This window comes from Xiphophorus hellerii, chromosome 11, assembly GCF_003331165.1.
Source record: "Xiphophorus hellerii strain 12219 chromosome 11, Xiphophorus_hellerii-4.1, whole genome shotgun sequence".
NCBI lineage: Eukaryota > Metazoa > Chordata > Actinopteri > Cyprinodontiformes > Poeciliidae > Xiphophorus > Xiphophorus hellerii.
In genome coordinates, this window is record NC_045682.1 from 2125361 (window position 1) to 2146552 (window position 21192).

At 38.4% G+C, this 21192-nt stretch overlaps 1 protein-coding gene across 2 annotated transcripts in view; it reads left to right on the forward strand.

The window, feature by feature from the left end:
• The window catches only part of wwc1 (WW and C2 domain containing 1), a 37405-nt gene extending 20879 nt beyond the window's left edge, over nt 1-16526 (forward strand). The window contains exons 7-22 of one of the 2 annotated variants that reach the window (XM_032576291.1): nt 2249-2395; nt 3933-4003; nt 4262-4507; nt 7604-7693; nt 8390-8976; nt 11120-11225; nt 11787-11957; nt 12034-12226; nt 12343-12483; nt 12624-12661; nt 13626-13815; nt 13913-14083; nt 14167-14259; nt 15034-15264; nt 15337-15455; nt 15961-16526. In XM_032576291.1, the coding sequence (XP_032432182.1) occupies nt 2249-2395; nt 3933-4003; nt 4262-4507; nt 7604-7693; nt 8390-8976; nt 11120-11225; nt 11787-11957; nt 12034-12226; nt 12343-12483; nt 12624-12661; nt 13626-13815; nt 13913-14083; nt 14167-14259; nt 15034-15264; nt 15337-15455; nt 15961-16027 (2661 nt within the window). In that variant the 3' untranslated portion in view covers nt 16028-16526. Of the gene's footprint in view, nt 1-2248; nt 2396-3932; nt 4004-4261; nt 4508-7603; nt 7694-8389; nt 8977-11119; nt 11226-11786; nt 11958-12033; nt 12227-12342; nt 12484-12623; nt 12662-13625; nt 13816-13912; nt 14084-14166; nt 14260-15033; nt 15456-15960 lie in introns of both variants that reach the window. The other variant, XM_032576290.1, reaches the window with a different exon arrangement.
• Nucleotides 16527-21192: the final 4666 nt, after the last annotated feature.

Sequence of the window (21192 nt, forward strand, 5' to 3'; positions counted from 1 at the left end):
ATCAGAACGAGGAGAGAAGAGCCGCTCAATAATGCATGATTTGCCGTCTGCAGTTGGCAGCTCAGTGTGCAGGTCTGTCTGTGTTTCTGCAGCATGTTTGTGGCAGTCATTGTGAAACATTTCATTTTGCTTGATTTAATGTCAGAAGCAGCTGCAGAAAAACAGCGAAGTAAAAAAGAAAGAACAGAGTGAGCTAGAAAACTGTCTTTAGCGCTGCTTTAGTTTGTCTTAGTAGTTTGTTTTGACTATTTGTGTTTATATAACTATTGATCCTTATTCTAATAAACATGAGAGATTTTCACAGGCTAGAATCAGCAAAATAATCCCAATTTTTATGACAGATACACAGATGTAACAGTTTCATTACTAAGAGTTTGAAAGAACCATTCAGTTCACTTTATTTATATTCCATTTTATGTATTATTTTATAGTTCCATTTAAAAGCAGGTCAGCTTAAAGCATTTAATCATGTATGCATTCCATTTGATCCTAGTTATCAAACACTTGATTAAGCAGTTTATTATTCAAATTAGTTTAAAAAGTTTCTATCTAAAATAACCCGGTAGATTACATTGTGTCATTGACTTCCAGCATTCAATCACTTAACTTTACAGCAATTCCTCATACTGAGCATGCATGTAGCAACAGAGGAGAGGAAAAACTCTCCGTCAACAGGAAGAGAAACTGAGCCAGGTTCTCAGAAGCAGAACCTGGCTCAGTACAAGCAGCCATACTACGACCGACTGGGCGTTTGAGAAGAAAGAGCAGGAACACAAAAAGAAACAGATGAACTGATGTCGGAGTAATTGCAATGTTAATGAAAAGTAAAAACTGCCATTAGTTTCTTGCATTGTTTTGGTGTGGAGAGCTTTGGTGCATGTATAAAATTTTATAAATGAAGTTACTTTTCAATTACCGCTCACTACTACTACCATAGATTACCAAAAACGTTAAAATGTTTCAGTTTGCTGAATAAAAATAAGCCAGAGTCTTTAAGCTCTTGCAGCTCGTCGTTAGCAGCTGTCCTTACAGGGTTTGGGAAAGTAACTTCATTTATTCATTATTAGACATGTACAGGACTTTGAACATTTTTAGCTTTAACAGCCCCAACCGGTCAGTGAACCATCTTTATTGATCATTGGGCTCATTAGCAACAACTCTCACAGAAACACCCTTCTTTATGGAAGTAGTTACTGAGAGAATTAGAGTTGAAACTTGTCTCAGTGAGGTCTGCATCTGTTGCAGCTGGTTAAAAGGAGGCATGTCTGCTGTTCAAAATGTTCTTTTGCATCTGTAAGGTTTAAAACAAGAATAAAAACTAAACAAAGGTATTTTACAGAGTTTGTTTGGGTGCTTGAAATCCTTGAAAGTGCTTGAATTTCAGTCTGGCATTTTCAAGGCTTGGAGAGATCTGTATTTCTCTATAAAGCTCTTAAAATGCTTGATATTCAAACTGCACAGATTTATTAAAAGCCTACATTTGGAAAACATTATTTACAGTTGAAACCAGATATTTTCATATCTAATAAAAAAAACAGAATTTTTTTTCTCACTATCTGACAGGCTAAACTTTTCTTGTTTTAGGTCAGTTAGTATGACCAAATTTATGTCTATTTGCTAAATGCCAGAAAACTTTGCAAGGACATTTAAAAAAAAATTTTTTTTGTAACTTTCTTAATGTAGTGAGTATTTATTATTCAAAAATGTCTCGGTGACCTGATCTGTGTAATTGGAAGTTACATACATACATACACACACACACACACACACACACACACGCCCCCCCACACACACACACCCACACACACACAAATATATATATTATTTTATTTTAAGCAATGTTAATGAAATTGGGAAAGATATTTCATAAATAAAATTGTTAAATTTTAGCTTTACCTTTTTAGTTTACCTTGAAGGTAAAATACCATCACAAGACATTAATTATAGTAATAAATATTACATAATACTAAATTGAAACTGTTTTTTTAAAGGTTTTTCTTTTAGATAATTTATTGTTTTTATCTTTAAAAGGTGTGTTGCTGGAAAAGTTAAAAACCTACCTTGAAAATGCTTGAAAAGTGCTTGAATTTGCCTGGGGGAAATGAAAAGCCTCTTTTTAAGACCAGGACTGTGAGGTTTTTTCACCTTTTACTCCTTCATGTGTTTCTTGTTTCCCTCCCTCCTGACTGCAGCCGCTGCTGTTGTCCCACCCTGACTCGTCTTCGTGTGTCTCCCCTCTTTTCCTCAGAAACTGGCCGTGTTGAAGGACGGCTTCCGGCTGGATTCTGGCTCCCAACAGGAGCTGTGGGGCAGCAGTCCATCGCTCGCCAACTCTGAGACGTCCATCCCTCGCCTCTACTCAGACGTCGGATCCCAAACCGACCTCCCAGCTGAGGTTAGTGCCAGAACAAAATGTCAGCCCCACTTCCTGCTCTAAGTGTAGTTCTATTTACCTATGTATTTATATCGCTTAAACTTTTCTCATTTCATCAAATTACCAAGATTCATTTTGTTGATTTAAACCTTGATGAAAGCATTCTTGTTTTGCACGCAAACGCTAAATTAAAGGTAAATTGGAGTGATAATAACTGAAACAAAAACTATTGAAACAAGGCTGTCAAAGCAGGTTTGTGCTTTGACTTTTGTTTCTGGCTTTTTAACATGTTTTCTTTTTTTGGCACGTAGTCAAAGTTTGAGTTGTGGCTCTGCCCCTCCAACATGTAAGAAAAATCTGGATTTTTATCATTTTAGATCCGTAATCTGCAAACTCACCAAATTTGAAGGTGATGAATTAAAATGTCTAAAACAAGTTCAGTCGAATGCAGAGACTAGAAACTACAAAAATGGAGTAAAAATTGTTCAAAATCCCAAATTCAGTCACTGCTGGTTTTAGGAAGTTCAAGTGTACAGAATTTAATAACTGTACAATAAAGTAAGGTAAGTGAAGTTTGCTGGGGCGTGCTGTCGAGACATTTCTTTTGCAACTTTTTTAAGTTGCAAAAGTATGTAAATTTTTCACACTTCACTGCAGAATTTGGTGAGTTTTCTTATATTTAGAACTGAAAAAAAAAGAAAGAAGAGATTCATTTGGCTTTCACTGTTGCACTAATTCCTGTTTACTGTTTCCTATTTTCATGACATCTTAGTCACCAGAATATGATTAAAGCTAATTAAAATTTTTGGTAAAAGCTAAAAAGAAATTGCATTTTATGATTTTCTAAGTATGGAAAAGAATGAAAAAATATACAAAAAAAGTTAAAAGTTCTGGATTTTATTTTTTAGTCCACTTTGTAACATTTTTAAAATGAAAATTTACTGAAAAGCATGAAAAAGAATATTCATGATGCTTTACTTCCGTGTCATTATTTACTGTGGTTTTATTTTCAAAAATAAAAAACTTGGGCCTTTTTAGTAGCTAGACTTTTCTAGTTGTGGGATTTAAACTTATCTCTAAGTTTATTAATTTAGGTTCAGCTGAAAGAAAGAAGCTTTTTTTTTCATTTTTGTGAAGTTAAGTTGCATGTAAATGAATCTTTTGGCCTGTGTTTGAAACACTGTGTGTGGAGGAAAACCCACTTTGCACCACATCACCCTGAAGACATCTGGCGGTGGCAGGATCGTGCTGGGTGTGGACTTTTTTTAAATGCAGAACAAGGCTTGTGTCTGGGGTCTCAATAGAATTATTCAGACTAAAAATAAGTTGGAAATATGAGTTTTAGCTACTTTGTTGAGAAGAATATGCTAAAATGTTGAGCTCTGGCTATTTCCAGAGTTTTATTTGTTAAGTAAGTATCATTTTCCTCCCAAATTTCATCAAATGTTTGTTGTTGCAATGTGGCAAAATCTGAAAAAGTATGAACACAGTTGCAGAACCTTGTATGAAGGAAAATCTGAGCGCTCATTATGTTTCTTTCTTTGGTTTTTCAAACCAGTTTACGACCAGCAGCAACAAACTGGCAGAAAAAGTTCGTCTGAGCCTGAAGTACGATGAGGCAAAGAGAAGGTAACGGATTTGATCTGAAAGCTGCTTTAAAATCTGAAACTTCAATCTTTCATTTAGATGCAGCTAAAAGATTTACCCCAACATTGGATCTCGCTGTCAACCAGATGTTGAATGAAATTATTCACTTTTAGCATGAATGTAATGAATTTCACAGTAAAAGCATCTTTAATGTTTGATAAAAACATTAATATCCATGTCAGTAAATGCTGTCCTGTCAGGGATTTTCTCTTGGTTGACTGTCCTGTCGTTTTTCTGAAGGATCGCCAGCATCGAGGTGCAGATCGCCAAACTGGACAGCGAAGCGTGGCCGGGCCTGCTGGACCCAGAGCGGGACCGCCTCATCCTCATCAACGAGAAGGAGGAGCTGCTGAAGGAGCTGCAGTATATCAGCCCACGGAAGCGGCTGGAGCCCAACGATGCCGAGAAGCTGGAGACGGAGAAGAAACGCCTGGAGAGAGACCTGCAGGCTGCCAGAGACAACCAGAGCAAGGCGCTGTCCGAGAGGCGAGTGGACCACTGGGAAATATCAGTTAGACACGTTAACCCTTCATTTTAGATCTTTCAGAATTTTCTGATGTATTTTAAAGTGTTTTAGGGAGTTAACACACCTCATAGTCCGGTAGACTCGGTTTGATTGGAACCGAAGTTGGAACATTTGTTACATTTTCAGGTTGTGCACTTTGTCAAACAAACCAAACTCTTTGAAAAACCTCTTCCCTTCCTCGCCTGTGGTGGAGCTGCAGCAAAAACCACTGAAAGAAACATGAAAACCTCTGAAGAAGAAACCGAGCACAACTTTCTTCTTCACAAAATGTGAACAAAAATGAAGTACCGTCAGTGGTTCTAGGATTTTTCTTTTCGTCCTGCTAGTGTTAGCCTTGCTCATTTGTTTTGATTGTATTTTCCCAGAATGCCCTGTGATTTAGTCCATTTCCTGCTTTGGGAGTGATCTCCAGCCGGCTTGACATTCACATATGCATTCCAAACGCAGCAGAGTTCACTTCAACCAAACTCAGACGGAGGTTTCAGACGGACAGAGTTAGCTTCTTGATCTGCACCAGAGTTCTATTACAAACCACACCTCCACAAACAAACCTGACTTAAAGTTAAACCTGGCTGGTGTGATCACACCCTTAATCAATAGTTCTAACCTCACTTGTATAAACTTTGATTTAAGTTGACTTAAAGGCCATTTTTCACAAAGCAGAAAACAAGATTATTTTAGTCTGAAAAAGAAAGGTTTCATAGTTGTTACATCTTTGGGTCGACCAGAAAGTCTTAGATGTCTGTTTCTCAACTTACAAAAACATGGATGATGACATAAAAATACTTTGAATCTAATATTTTTTATATAAGATAAAATAAATCTCATCCTGAAGGAATTAAGGAATTAATTTTACAGTGCCCATCTGCACTGTAAAAACACCAACTCCTACAGGCTACGCTTATCTAGTTTCTAGTGCTAATTGCTTAGTACACTTGAAGTAAGACAAAACTGACTTACAAGTAACTCTTCAGCAAGAAATAGGAGCTTGTTTAAAGTGAATCTGACCTAAATATTGATGAAAAAGTAGAATAATTTACGTATAGCAAGAGATGAAGTGAAATTAGTACTGGAACTAGTATTTATGTTTTATCAATATTAAGGAAATGTTGACTTAAAACAAGCTGACAAGTTACTTCAATTATTTTTGTCGTATTTCAAGTGTAAACTTATCTGCACTAGAAACTAAACCAAAGCAACTTTGTAAATTGTTGTCTTTTTGCAGTGTGGGCCAGCTTTTCTGGAGAGCTAAATATGTACTGTTCTTGTACTATAGTGAAGGGCCAGCCAAGTTATTTCAAGGACCACAAATGACCCCTGGACACCCCTGCCTTAGTTGGGAACATTAATAACATTTCTGTTCTGAATGAGAGGAATCATGATGCCTTGTGGCTTCAATGTTTTCAAAGCCTCTGACCTCCTTTCAGATTATCTCGCTCTGTCGCTCCTCCATCTTCCTCCCTGCCTTTGTGCCTGAACACCAGCAGGTCCCTTCACCCCTCCTCCTCCTCCCTGACAGGACCGCCGTTGTTCGCGCTCCAGGTCAGACTCTACCTGAGCTCCGCGTCTCTTTGTGTTCTTGAAACTCGAGAGGCGGCTGGGCAGAAAGGACCCCTTGTAGTCGTCGTACAAACGTGCCCGTTCAGACAGACAGGAGTAGGGTTCTCAAGACGCGGCGCTGCTGGGCTCCATGAACGTCAGGTTCTCTGAGCAGGGTCCTTCGCTGTCTGGGAAACACAGGGAAAACGGCTGGAATTTCATTTCAGTATAGAAAAAAAAAATCTGTTTCCTGACTGCAATCTTTATCTTGGGTTTGCATTTTACCCTCCTTCACTCCTTCCTTTGTTTTCCTTCTTATCTCTTACTTCCTTTCCTTTCTTGTAGCACTTTTTCTTCATTCTTTGCCTTCCTTTCATTCTTTCTTTTCCTGTGTCCTGCCTCTCTTCTTTTGTGTCATTCTTTGTACCCTTGCCTGCCTTCCTTACTTTCTTCCTTTGTTTGTGTTTCTTCCTTCCATCGTCCACCCTTTTCATCCTTCCTTAATTCTTGCTTGTCTGTTTCCTTTGGTTCTTGTCCTTACTGCATTTGTTCCTTTTGTCTTGTCATTCCTTCTTCATGTCCTTCCTTCCTTGATTCATTCTTTCCTTCTTTCTTTCTTTCTTCCTTTGCTTATATTTTTCTTTCTTTGTTCATTCTTTCTCTCCTTTAATCTTTGCTCTTCTGTCCTTTCTTTTTGCTCTTTACACACAAATCCTTCCTTTTGTTCCTTTTTCTCTTCCTCTCTTCTTTTAAGTCTGGCTTGTGTCCATCCTTTTTCTTTCTTGTTCTCTTTCTTCCTTTCTTTGTAGTCATCTCTTCTTTCCTCCTCTTTCTGTCTTCCCTTTCTTATTTCCTGTATCCTTCCTCTTCCTTTCCATTCCTTCCCATCTAACCTTTCTTGTGTCCTTTTTTCTTTCTTTCATCTTTTCATCCTTTCCTTCTTTCTTTTCTTTTTCTTTCCTTCTCTTCATTTTTACTGATAACGTGAATGTCTGGAATAATGCACAGGATTAATAAATAATAGTAAATTCAAAATATTACGATGTCCTGTATTACCTTTGACCTTAAAAGGAAATAGATGTTTTTTCCTTAGAGATGAACATCATACTTGACACTAAACATGCAGAACGTTTTATTTGTAAAACTAAATAACAAAATCTTAATTTTGTTTACTTTTGCGCTGCTGAACTTTGCTCTTTACACTCATACCTAATATCTGTTTGGCACAGATTGCCAAGATAACCTCTCCATTTAAAATATGAGGTTTTTAGAAAAGATGCCCTGATTTTAAATATTTTAAAAACTGACCAGTTAAACTCTTATTTCATTTCCAGTGTGTTTCAATCAATGCCAGATTAAGGGGAAAAAAATCTTGTATTATTATTATGTGGGGTTTTATAAATTGCTGCCTTAAAGCTGTAGCAGTCCTGTGTTTCCAATGCGAAATTTTTAATCCAGAAGTTGTCGAAACCTTGATGATTTTTAATTTTTTTTTCCAAACATGTCTGTCTTTTCAGGCTGCGACTCCACTGCAAGAGGAGCGAGTTGGTGCGAGAGCTGGAGGAGACGGTTCGACTGGCCACGTCTCTGCAGACGCAGCTGAGGAGGTTGGTTCTTCTCCTCCATCAAAATGTTCAGCCTGAGCTCAGGAAGTGAAGCTCAGTAAAAAATAAACACACCTGATGCTGGTGCCCAAAGCAGAACCCTCCATGATGATGAAGGAGTCATAAACATTTTGGGTTTTAACCTGGTCCAAACTTTATTTCTCTTCCTTCCAAATAATCTGAAGATCTATGAAAGTAGCTTTCCTTTTTGTCCTTTTTTTTTTTTGCTGAAAAGCAACTTTCAGTCATTAGCTTCATTTCCATCACAAATGTGTGCAAAACGTTTTAAAATATTGTGCGAATGTCATGGAGTATTATTTATTGTGAAAAATATCTTGTGATAAAAATTTCAGTTAAAAAAACTGACTAAAATGTTATTTTTACTATTTTCTCCTGTTTATTTTCAAGAGAGCATCAAAAAATGCTTAATTTAATTTTTATTTCAAGATATTATGAGAATAGTCGTAGCATTACTCGAATAAAATCATATTACAATTTCTCGTAATTATTATTCTCGGAATTAAAGTTTTTTACATTTTAAATTTTTTTAGGAACTAATACTCCGTCATACAATAGTATTACAAAACATTGTGATAAAACTCCATACCACCCATTCTTAAATGGAAGTGAACTGAAACATTTCATTACTAACCATCATCTTCCGAAATATTTAATATTTTTATTGTGTTTTTCCCTCAGCCTGTCGGCCAGCACTCTGTCCTGTTCGTCTGGCAGCAGCCGCGGGTCACTGGCGTCCAGCCGCGGTTCGCTGGCCACCACATCCAGCCTTGGCTCCGCCTCCTCCCTCAGCTTCACCGACCTCTACCTGGAGCAGCCTGAGCTGGCCGACCCGGACCTGCGCAGCAAGCTGGACAGCCTCCTGCAGGACGGCGGCCCGGTCGGCTACCGGCCCTCCAGTTCCATCACCACCATCCACGAGCACGAGGTGGTGACGGGATGCGGCCGGCGCTGCGCCGAGCGGTCCGATGATGCCGGGCTGGGCGGCGCCGAGTCTTCCCGGGTCCAGGCCCTCAGGCTGTCCGAAACGCCACGTTCCATGAACTCGTTGTCTCCGCGCTCATCTCTGTCATCGCTGTCGCCGCCGTGCTCGCCGCTGGTTTCGGACACCACTTTCCTGTCGGGGGAGTCGGGGCCCGGCGGGGTTGGACTGGACCTGGAGCTGCGCAGCAGGCTGGCAGAGCTGGAGCTGGATCCCGAGGAGCAGCGGAGAGAGCAGCTGGAGGACAAGCAGAACCTCAACAATGTCCTTGGAGATGAGGGCAAAGGTCAGCCATTTACCCAGAACACTGTGCCTCTTCCTAGCATCAGTCATGGTTCAATAGAAAGTCAGCCTGTCAACAGTAATGCTAACGTTTAAAAGTTGTAATGCGTTAATATTATAATATAACATAGTGCACATTATTACCATTTTTGACCTAAAAGCCTGTCTCCTGCAGAGGGTTACCTAGTTTAGGGGTTCCCAAACTTTTCCCTGCCCTGTCCCGTCAGAGCTGGATTACATCTGAATAATGAAAAGTAAGAAGGAACTGCACAGCTCTGAGACTTCAGGGCCAATCTTCACCTCCTATGTTACAAAGATATCAGAGAAAATGATTCAGCTTCACTGGAAAGCAGAATACCATGAATCCTGAATCAACTAGTGATAAGAAATCTAAACCGTGAGTGAGATGGAGGGATTGGATTTCAGCTGTTTTCTAATAGAGCTACAACCTTTTCCTCCTGCTGCTTCCTACTGTGGACAGTTTTCCTTGTTTCACGTTGCACTGCTGGACGTTCCTCAGTGTGGAGGCCAACTTAATGTATAAAATATTCAGTTACTGTTAAAACTTACTTGTTTAATTAGTAATTTAATAAGTGCATTTGTTGAGGTTTGGGTAGCATTATTATATTGCATGTAGCTAATTTCACAATGTTTTATTGTGAATAAGTGTTTTATTTTAAGTTTGTATGCTTTATAACTTAATTGGCCATTTTGCAATTTATGCAAATGAGGTGTGCCGCGCTGGAGCGTTAACGAAGGTTAGATAGGAGAGAGAAGGGAAGGTGCTGCAAGTAAGATCGACAGAGCCACACGGTTTTTCAACCGTAGTTTGTTTTGTGGAGGTTATTTAGGATTTAATTGCTCTTGTAAAGGATAATGCAAAAAATATGGAATAAATTTTTGTTTTGCATCTTTACATGGGAGCGCTGTGGAAGTTTTTATTTTCCTCTTCAAACACACGAGTAAAATCAGCTAAATTAACCTTGTGGCAACACACTCAGTTTACCTTCTCCTTCCTCCATTTATGACCGTGAAGCAAGTTTATTAGCACTTTTATCATTGCAGAAAAATTAGACACTCTCTGTGGGGAACAAAAAATTGTTGGTTTTATTATGTTAAATTTAAAAAAATAGATAGAATATTACATTTGTTGTTTGATCTGTAAACATCAGAGTGGGTCAGATGGAGGTGGAAGCAGCCTGTGAGAGGCAGAACGTGACTCCTGTCAGAGTCGCAGGTGAAAGGTGGACCTGGTGTCTGGTTTCTGGTTCGGTTTCCGTTGCTGCTGCCAGAGCTCAGCTCATTGCTCATTATACATGCAGGACTTTCTCACTGACCTCCTGTTGTTCAACTTGCACAAATAAAACAAGTCGATGCGACGTTTCGCTTTCAGGGATGCTGCAATTTGAATATTTTAGTCTCTCTAAATGCAGCTGCAATTATAGTAATGATAAACACAGAGTCGTGATAATAATGTTAATAGCAATAGTAGTATTAATGTAATAGTAGTAATAGTGATAGTTGTAATATTAATAATAATATAGCAGTAATAGTAGTAACAATAGTAATAATGGGAATGATAATAATAGTGGTAGTAATTACAGCAGAAGTAATAGTAAGAACTGGAATAGTAATAACTAATAATTATATGATAATAGAAGCAGTAATAATAATTGTAATAGTAATAACAGTAATAGTTGAAATGATAACAATACTGTTAGCAGTAATAGTTAGAATAGCAATAATATAGATAGATTTATTACTATATTTATATTTAAAACCATTAGTTGGCGTTTTATCATTTTTAGCCAAAGTGTTGGAGGCCCGAAGAGCCGCTAGTGGCTCCAGGCTGCAGACCTCTTGTCTAAACAATGAACATTTAACTTTATGTACTTTTTTCTTTATGAAAAGTATAAATCAAAATTGACAGTAATAAAATTCTTTATATTTAAAATTGCTTCTGCTGCTTAAATACAATCTGTGGTTTTGATCCATTTTATGAGCTCTAGCTTTAGTAAAACCTGTTAGCAAGTGAGTTAAAAATCAGCCCAAAACTAATGAAAAACACATTCAGGAAGCCTGGAGATTTGCTGCCTTGTCGCATTGTGCACTGTTTTATTTTTCTTTGTCATAACTGTTGAATGTAGGTGCTCAGACTCGAGGGGCGGGGCCAAAGAAGATGGGTGTGACCTCAGCTGTATCCGATGAGTCAGTGGCCGGTGATAGTGGAGTTTACGAACCATCAGAACGCAAGTATGTTTCATTTTCATTTCTGCATCGTTTCTTCTTTATTTTTATTTGCATTGAAAGTGCAGTATGTAACTTTTATTAAAAAAATCTTCTTTACATATTTGTTAAAACTGTCACCAAGCCGTGACCGTTTGTTATGACACTGATAATCTGTGAAAAGATTGACCTCCTCCACCTCCCCTCTGAGCTACTATTGCCGTCTAAAGAAATGCAACACTCACAAACAAAAACAACCAATCAGATCCAGGAGGAGGGTCTTAGCGCTGTCAGTCATCCTCATGTACTCCCTGCTCAGTTTGCTAACGGTGGAGAAATATCATCGGTGGCAATGTTAACTAGCAGTGCCACACAGAAGGGTGATTGACAGCGCTAAGACCTAAGGCCCGCCTCCTGGCCCTAATTGGTTGTTTCTAGTTAGCATTGGGAAAATAGGAGCTTGTGTTTTTTTTTTTTCAACAAATATGTAAAAATATATATTTTTTATATGTAACATACTGTAGCTTTAAAGCCAGTTTTTTGTAAAGAAAAGTGTACATGTTTCCCCTCTTGCTGTTTCTTCTCCAGGCCAGGCCTCCCTACAGAACTCCTCCTGAGCTCCTATGAGGACCGGTCTGCTTCCGGCTGCTCCCAGGTCCAGCTCGGCTTCCGCTACGAATCCAGAGACCAACGCTTCATCGTCTCTATCATACAGCTGTCTAACTGCAGTGCCCTCTTTATGCCGGCTGATCAGAAAATGTATGAACTAATTTCTGCCGTCATGACTCCTGTGTTAAATGAAAGGACAAATGGTGACCCAACATGTTTCCTGCAGGTACGTCCGCGTGGCGGTGCTGCCACCCGTTCAGGCCACCCGCTGCCTCTTCCGAACACGAGGCCTGCTCCCTCAGGACGTGGTGGCCATCAATGAGGTGTTCGGCATGCAGACGTCACACAATGGATTGCGACAGAAGACCCTCAGGGTTGACATCTGTAACACCAGCAAGTCGGGCCATGAGCAATGTCTGGTGGGTCCCTGTTCAGCTCTTATTTATAGGATTTTTAAAGATTTAAATATGTTTCTCAGCATTAGAGCAGAAGGACCTGAGCAGGAAGTCTTCTGATTGTTTTTCCTCTCCTTCAGGCCGGAGCCCAGATCAGCCTGGCTGATGTCAGCTGTTCAGAGGAGCGATGCACCAAGTGGTACAACCTGCTGAGTCGCCTCCACATGTCTGAGATTAACAACAAGGACAAGGAAACAAGAGCGCAGGGCAGCTCTGGCAGGGTAACTACAGAGGAACTGACACCTAGTGCAGATTCTTAGAATTAACAGCTTGTCCAGCCAGACTCGCTATAATTGGTACTTCTGCCCACTTTATTGGTGTTTTTGAGCCAATAATTATTTATGAGATTTTTTTGTTTCAGACACACGAAGGAGTCCAGCCTCCTGAGACTGATGAGTGGTACGTTTTCCAACCTTTCCTAACATGTGTCTTGCTCCGCTCTGTTTGTGTTGAACCACACAGAATGATGTAATAGAAAGTCAAAGTGTGGCAAAATGATAGGTAACCTACCGTCCAAAACAGTTTTCTGTTTCTTGATTCATTGTGTATTTCTGTTGAGGTATTAACAGACTACAAAACTACCCAATGTTGACAAACCATAAATCAGCATTATTTCTTTAATTGAGACTACTTTAATAATTGAACCTATGAAACAGTTAGACTTTAAATGTGAAAAGTCTTCATTTGTGTTCTTTGTTTGAAAAAGACAAAAATAAGCTCCTTTCGTCACTGGTTTGGTTTCACTTGTTTTATAGAACATGCTTTTAAATGACGAAACAAGAGTCTTATTTTGAAAGCTCTATTTTGAAAATATAAACTAGTCCCTTCTTGAACAGTGTTTGATGCCCATTTGTTATTTAAACCTGTTCTAGTAGTGATCCAACATATGTAAACCCAGATCTCTTATGCTTACAAAAGAGGATTAGGGCCACTGGAAAAGAAAAAAGAAACTTTAATCTCAGAAATGTGACTTCTTTTCTGAAAATGTTGACTTGAATCTCAAGATGTTGTTTTTCTCAGAATTCTGACTTTTCTTTCAACCTTTGATCTCGAACTCAGACTTCAATCTTAGAATTTGTACTTCAATCACAGAATTACAGTGTTTTTCTTAAAATTCTGACATGGATTTTGACTTGAATCTTAGAATTCAAACTTTAATCTCAGAATCATGTCTTTAATTTGAAAACTGCTGGTTGTGTTAAAGTTTTTAAACATAAACAACTCCCAAAGTTCATGTTGGTTTTCAAACTTTCATTTCTGTAGACATGACGATGCAAAAATACTTTTCTGGTCTAATTTTTGCCAAGCAGTCCTAGATTCTACCGGACTAGGATGGAATAAAAATGTGTCTGTTGATCATCAGGCAAGGCGATCCTCTTGAGGTAGACATGTCTGATGAAGAGGAAGAAGAAAATGATGAGGAGGGTGTGGAAACTCAGGATGAAGAGGAAGAGTTTTATCCTGACAACAGTCAATGGGTTGGAGAGAAAGAGGAGAATGAAGAGGAGCAGAAGGTGGCCAAATCCACTCCCACGGCACCCATCACTGAGAAGGTAACTGCTTTTATTTCTACCTTTTGAGCAAGAAGACAAGTTGGTAGATGCGTCCTGGTCTTATCTGTCTTGATATCGATGTATCACTATCTTCCAGGTCAACAAAGAGACAAGCATTGACAATTTGTCAGCATGTCATCAGTGGTCGGTGGTTCGACCCAAGGAGCGCCGTCCTGATTTCCACCAGCAGAACCCCTTTATGAGGGGCAACACCATCATCCGCTCCAAGACTTTCTCCCCTGGACCTCAGAGCCAGTACATTTGCAGGGTAACTGACAGCCTTCACCATCAGCTGAAAGAAAAAAAACTTTGCTACAGTTGTGTCTTTAATCTAATGGTTTCATTCTGCAGATTAATCGCAGCGACAGCGACAGCTCCACACTCTCCAAGAAGTCTCCGTTTGTCAGAAATGCCTCAGAAAGACGCAGCATGCGCATGAAAAGGGTAGGTAGAGGGAATCCTTTTCATTCATGCAGTCATCTCTGTTTAAACTCTGGTTTACTAAGCATATTGTGGTGCCAGTCCAGGAATATTTGGGCTGTGTTTAGAGTTTTTCTGTTTGATGATATTGACCAGTCTGACATAAAACATATAGAATAACTGCAAAACATCTCAGATAAGCATTTAGAAGAACCTTAGAAACATAAATAGGTGATGCACCTTATGTTTAAGGAAGAAATAAGTCATCCTTTTTATTACTGGCATCGTCTCCTCTATGTCTTTGGGGGCTCGTCCGGGATGATGAAAGCATTTTTATAAAAAAAGGTACTTGTCATTGAAAATGAGAATTTCTGGCTTCATGTCCTTGGCGCTGCAGTTTCCAAAGTTCCACCTCACAGAGCACCCTTCCCCGCAACTCCACCACTCAGCTCCTTCAGACTAACCAGCAGCAATTAGCTAACACGTGGTGAAATTGCTCATCAGCTAAGCTCTTTGTATGAGCTACTTCTCAGTGCAACACTGGTAAAAGCATTGTTAAAGGGTTAATGGAGGAGCCATGTTGTGATGACCTCCTGAAGAGGGAGTTTTGGAAAAAGCAGTAGTTTCTTAAAGAAACAAAGTCCCAATTTCAAGATATTAAATTAGAAAGTCAAATTTCTTTCGCGTAATATTTCACATGTAGCATTTTTATGACAATAGAAGCTGTAAAATGTCACTATATGCCTGGAAAACCCACAATACTGCCCCTTTAAGCGTTTCTGTCTGTCCTCTCGCCAGCCTGCAGTGCAGGTGAAAGGTCTGGACGGTCTCCTCCGCACTTCCCTGGACCTGGAGCTGGACCTGCAGGTGTCCCGGACACGGCAGGCCCGGCTGACTCAGGAGCTGCGGGTTCTGCGGGAGCTGAAGATGCAGCTGGAGAAGGCAAGGCAGCAGGGACAAAGGGAGCTGCCTGCCTGGGTCCAAGAGGACGAGCGCTTCCGTCTGCTCCTCAAACAGGCTGAGAAACAGGTTAGAAAACCCACCAGACAGGAGAACGAACCCACTAAGGGAACAGCAGTTTCAACATCTTCTCTGTTTCAGACTCGAGAGGAGCAGCTGCAGGAGAAACGGGTAGAGAAGATGATGAAGGCAGCAGCCAAGGACGTCCACAAGATCAGAGGACAGAGTCGGAAAGAGCTGTCTGAGGTCCAGACCTTTAGGTAGGTAGATCAGGTCCCAGTTATTTCCCGTATTTTTTGTATGACAAGTCAGTTTTTTCATAGTTTGGCTGGTCCTGGGACAGGTGTGACTTATGTTTTTTTCTACTTCATGACGCATTTTTTGACTTTTGTGACTTATATTCCAAAGCGACTTAGTCCAGAAAATATAGTAATTGAATCAGGACATAAAGAAGTAATATAATTAATGCAATGATTTATAGTACACACTTATTACTTGGCATGTATTTTATTTGGTTATTTATTGTTATAAAATTGTTATCTTTATTTAGATTTTTATTTTGTTTAGATTTTTTTTGTTATTTAGCTTATCTAATTATGTATTTAAATTTACTATTTATTATCAAGAAGTCTAAATTACACAGAAGCTGTGGCTGGCTGAGTGTAAAAGTTAGACTTTATTTTGCCATCAACAGATTATGGATGTAATCTAAATTATGTTAGAATCTGCTTTTTTAACATATCATATTTTCTGTTTATTTTCCAGAGAGAAGATTGCGTTTTTGACGCGAGCAAAGACCAGCATCCCCGACCTGCCGGCCGACGACGTGTAGAGAAGCATTTCAAAGTATCTTTCTCCTCTGAACCTGTTGCTCCCTCGCTGCCGGGCGAACTCTTGCTGGTATCGTGAAGAGTTAAAAACATATTGGACACAAAAAAAGACCACTCAAAACGGTGAAGAAACGCATTTTAAAGCAGCTCAGCACTTCTCATGTGGATAGTCGGTACATGTAAGATGGCTCTGGAGCGCCTCCATCTTTATTTTCTGTTTTGTTTCTGTTACTAACCAGCTGGTTTTAGTTGTTTGAAGTCATTCCAGCAAAAAGAATCTCAGACTTTTATACTAAACTCACACAAATAATGTACATAAGTAGCGCAAAATTAAATCAACAATGGTACTAGAGTTCAGTTTACACTGATGACGAATCAAAACAAATCTGAAAAATATTTAATATTCACACTTTATTTTTAGAGCATTTAGAAAATTGTATATGCAAACACACAAGCACAGTGTTTCTTTTTTTGTTTTTATTATGTTTTTGCTGCAGACGTGAAGAAAACATCTCTGTGTATGACTTTAAAGGCCTTGTGCTTGGTGCATCTTGTTTATGCTAAGTGAGAGTTTTAATCCTTTTCCCCCAAAACTACAACTCCCAAGGTGCATTTCAGCAAGAAACATCCTGGCGCAAGATCTAAAGTTTCTCTTAAGTAGCATGAAGCTGACAACATTTTAACTGTTGTTTGGTCTTTGTGAGCTCCTGATAGTTTGTTCTAAGAGTTGTTGCTAAGAGGGATCCGATTTTAGGTGTCAGAAGAGGTTTTTTCACATTGAATTCCGTTAAGGCCTGAATATTGTTTTTGTTTTTCTATGATAACTGTTATAAACATGCATTTTTTCAAAAAGAAACAGCTCCTAAGAAGTAGGTGCTGCATTCGTCTTTGGGCAAAAGAGATGTGGTGATTTTGTTGGCAAAAATTACTTGGGTCATTATTTTAGGAATGTGACAATATTCATTCAAACTTTTACAGTTAAAACAAATCAAAATTTGAACGTGGGTTCTGTAAAATATTTAGTGAAAGCAGCAGGTTTCTCTCATTTGGAAATCCCAGTGTTGTGGTTATTGAAGTAGACTTGAAGCCTCAAACACCTGCAATTACCACATTTGTCCACAGGTGTCACCAAATTATATACAGAGGTGCCCAAAGTCGGTCCTCAGGGGCCGGCATCCTGCATGTTTTAGTTCTCTCCCTGGTTTAACACACCTGGATCAAATGATGGCTCGTCAGAAGAACACTGACATGCTGAAAAGGTTGTTGGTACAACCAGGAAGAGAACTAAAACGTGCAGGATGCCGGCCCTCGAGGACCGACTTTGGGCACCCCTGGATTAAAACTCTCATTTCTTCAGTAGAATCTGCCATTTTAACTTTAAACAAGCAGCATTTAAGATGATTGTAGAACATTACGCACCAACTCAGAGAGGAACCCTAGAGGTTATTCGGGCTTTACAGACACACTCTTGGAAAAATAAGCATTTTGTCAATTCAATTATCTAACCAGCTCAGCAAAATGTAGAAACAACACTAACTCATTAACACTCAGGTAGTTTATTGGATAGTCTGCACTTTATAAAACTTTAGGAGAAAAAAACACAAAAGGAACCTTGATCTGAGGCTTTTTAGAAGCCTCTTCTTCATGCTGGATGATTATTGATTGTTGAAACATGCAGGAAGTGAAGATCAAAATGTATTTTTGATGACTGTGAATTGTATGTTTGTTCACAAGAGAAAAAAATCTTCCAGTCAGCCCATAGGGACATAAAGGTTTCTCTTTAGAGACTCCTTGTTTCTTTCTGACTGATTGGTCCCGTTTTATCAGTCTTAACTTTTGGCTCCATCCTGCCATGTTTCCCTACTATAACTGGAGTATTTATGTACATATCACTTTGATGTGTTTTATAACTGGAAGTAAAAATGTTTTGCACCAATATAATAAACATATCACCTTTTTATTTTTTCTGGCCCTAACTGGACCATTAAACGCCTCTTTACTGCAGCTCTTTCAGCTTGTTTAGGTTTTACAGCCCATGCCGTTAGGGTTTTTGATCTCTTCATTGGTTGCCTATTTTACTGTTTACACAAAAATTAAAGGCATAATTAAGGATGTTTTTTCTTTTGTTGTTGTGGGGTTCTTCAGAGTAGTTATCGGTAATGACCTGATGGCTTTTTTTTTCTGTAGAAGGCAAAAACTTAGCTGAAGTGTTTGAGGAAAGATTCTCATGCTTCATCCAATTGAATGCATGGCAGAATGACTGATTTAATTATATTTATATATTTGAAAGGGACATGCACATTAATTAACATTTGCAACAGGCACAGATGCAAATATGCCAGATTTAGTAGAATTTTCCAAATTTTTGTCCATTGTCCCTGAGCAGGTAACATTTTACAAATTCAGCTTAAACATTAATTCATGTATAATAAATGAAGAGTCAAATGATGCAGTAGCATAAAGTAAATGGTATAAAATGGTTGGTGCTGAGTTCATTTTGCAATTTGATTGGATGGATGGTAAATTGTGGATGGATGGAAAATTGTGGATGATAGATGATAAATTGGACGGATGGTAAACTGGATGGATGAATGTAGGGATGGTAAATTAGATGGATGGTTAAATGTTAAATTAATTGATGGATGAATGGATGGTAAATTGGATGGATGGATAGCAACTTTCTTGCGATATTGAACAACATTTCAGACAAAAAAAAATTGGGATGGGCCAAAATCAGAATCAGCAAGTTAGGCTCTTTAAAAGATCGGTAACCGGCGATCGGCCAGAAAATGGCAATATGTGTACTCCTATAAATTTGGCAGATGGATGGATGATAAATCGGTTGGATGGATGCTAAATTGGATGGAAAGAATTTTCGGTTGGATGGATGATAAATCGGATGGTTGAATTGTAAATTGATTGATTGGATTGATGGGTGGTGAATTCAGTTGACATCCTATCCTGAATAGACGTGATGTTGAGAGATTTTCTCTGTTTTCTAGAAACTTCTTTGAGTTTAGTCGTTCTGCAGGTCCTGAGTCTATAACTGCTCTACAGGTCCTTCCTTTAACCAACCACAGCTTTCTCTCCAGCGGATGAGCAGCCTAAAAAATTACCACTGAGGAGACATGAACAGCCTAGAATCTGCTGCTAGTGGACCCAAATACTGTCTGCTGCCCCATAGTGGTGAACAGACCCTGGTCTGTGTTTTAAAACTTCATGCCTTGCTGCTACAATCATTCCAGATGTTTTCCTCTGATCCCTGCTTTTAGATGAACTGCATTGAAGAATTGGAAAGATTAGATCCTGTAAATGTTTTCAGTTCATATTAGAACTAAAATATTTACACTCTGTTGTGATGAAATCCAGAGGTGTTAAATGTCTTTATTCAGTAGATAAACTCTATTCCTCCTCACAGGAAAATAAGACCTTATCCTTGTCTTCCTCACTGAACACAATGGCTTAAACTTTAACCTTTTCTTTTATATACTTTTTAACCACAAACAGGTTTGTTTTCTGAATGTGGTCAGTCTTGTATAGCACATAAATGAACTTATGAACCATAAACAGACTTATAACAGCCAGGATGAAGGAATGTCGGCTTTCCCAAGGAATCACAGTAAATCATGTAGCTTTTGTATAATTGCAACTTTTTTTGGTCTCATTTGATTATGATTTTGTTTTCTAATAGTCCGTATTATGACTGCTGATGAACCAGGTGACGTGTTTGCTGACGACTATGACAACCATATGGCGTGTATTTATTGCACTTTTGTGATTTGGGTGTGCTTTTTTTCCCTCCAGTTTTGTTCTTTTTATCAAAAGTCCAGAAAAAGCTGTGAATTTTATTCTCAGACACTGTAACTGTTGATAAGAGTTGTAAATATTTCACCAGCACAAAAAAACGAAGATGGCAGACAAAACACAAACACTATGTTTTGTAGTTTCACAACAAAAATAAAAGAAATGTTTTTCTCTTATAATTGAAGTTGTTGTGTTTTTAATTATTGACTGCATATTAAGAGCTGGTACAGACTTAACAAAATGACAAAGTAGAATACCAATGTCCCAATGGTGTTCCTCATGTACAGAGAGAAGGAGTTTAGTGTTAATATACAAATGTTTTGTCCTGCATGGTTGCTGACATTGATTCTTGTTATGAAAGAAAATGTTTATTTTTAAGGAAATATAAGAGAACATAAAGAAAATTTAAAAATCTGTACATATAACTATAAAGGAGGTGAAAGAAGTAAATATTTGAGAAAACAAATCAATGTAATAAAAAAAACCTAAATGAAATATATATATATAGAATTTGAAAATGCAAAAAAAAAAATCAAGTGAAATTTGACAGTAACAAAATACAGAATATGGAAAATATGAAACAAACGGAAATAAAATTAAGATTGAAAATTAAATGGAAAATTTATTATTAATGACATTCAATTAATACAGTGAAAATGTGGTAGTTGGGAAAGGTCTTTTTTGGCATGCAATATTTGGCACAGTGATTACTTCAAGTCATTTATTTATTTCTATTTTCATTGACAATTTTGACAGGATCAGTACTCCGTATAGTTAGGCACCGTAGCTTCTAATGAAAAGCTAAAATCCCTGATTACTGGAGACCTTCTTTTAAGCACGCATATAACCGCCCACAATGTGCTTTAATGTGCACTCATAGAGGTACAGCCAATCAGCGCCAATGGAAAATAAACTCTGCTTCTGGACAAATGCCAGCCAGCAAGTAGACTGTAAAGTAGCATTGCGCCAATATATTTCAGCTTCTAGGTGTTATGCCGAGAAACGCATGACACCGGAAGTCAAGGACTTAAAAACATAAAAAATAACCTGCAAAGTAAAACACATTTAAATTTAAGGTCATAATAATAAAACACACTTGTGGTTATTTACAGTAACCCTTTCCAGACTGATACAGTGCATGCCTTTTTTAATGAAACTCAAGACTCATATTTAAGTTATGTCTTAGTTCAGGTTGTGAATGTTTCTGATGTTTTTTTTGTTTTGTTTAATTTTTTTCTGAAAAGAAAAAACATTGCAAAGATATAAACCAAGCTTGCCTGTGACGGAGGCTCTCATTCCGGTCCTGCAGGTGGCGCTGCACAAATGCAACAAACCTCTATCATAGACAACGAATGTAAATCCT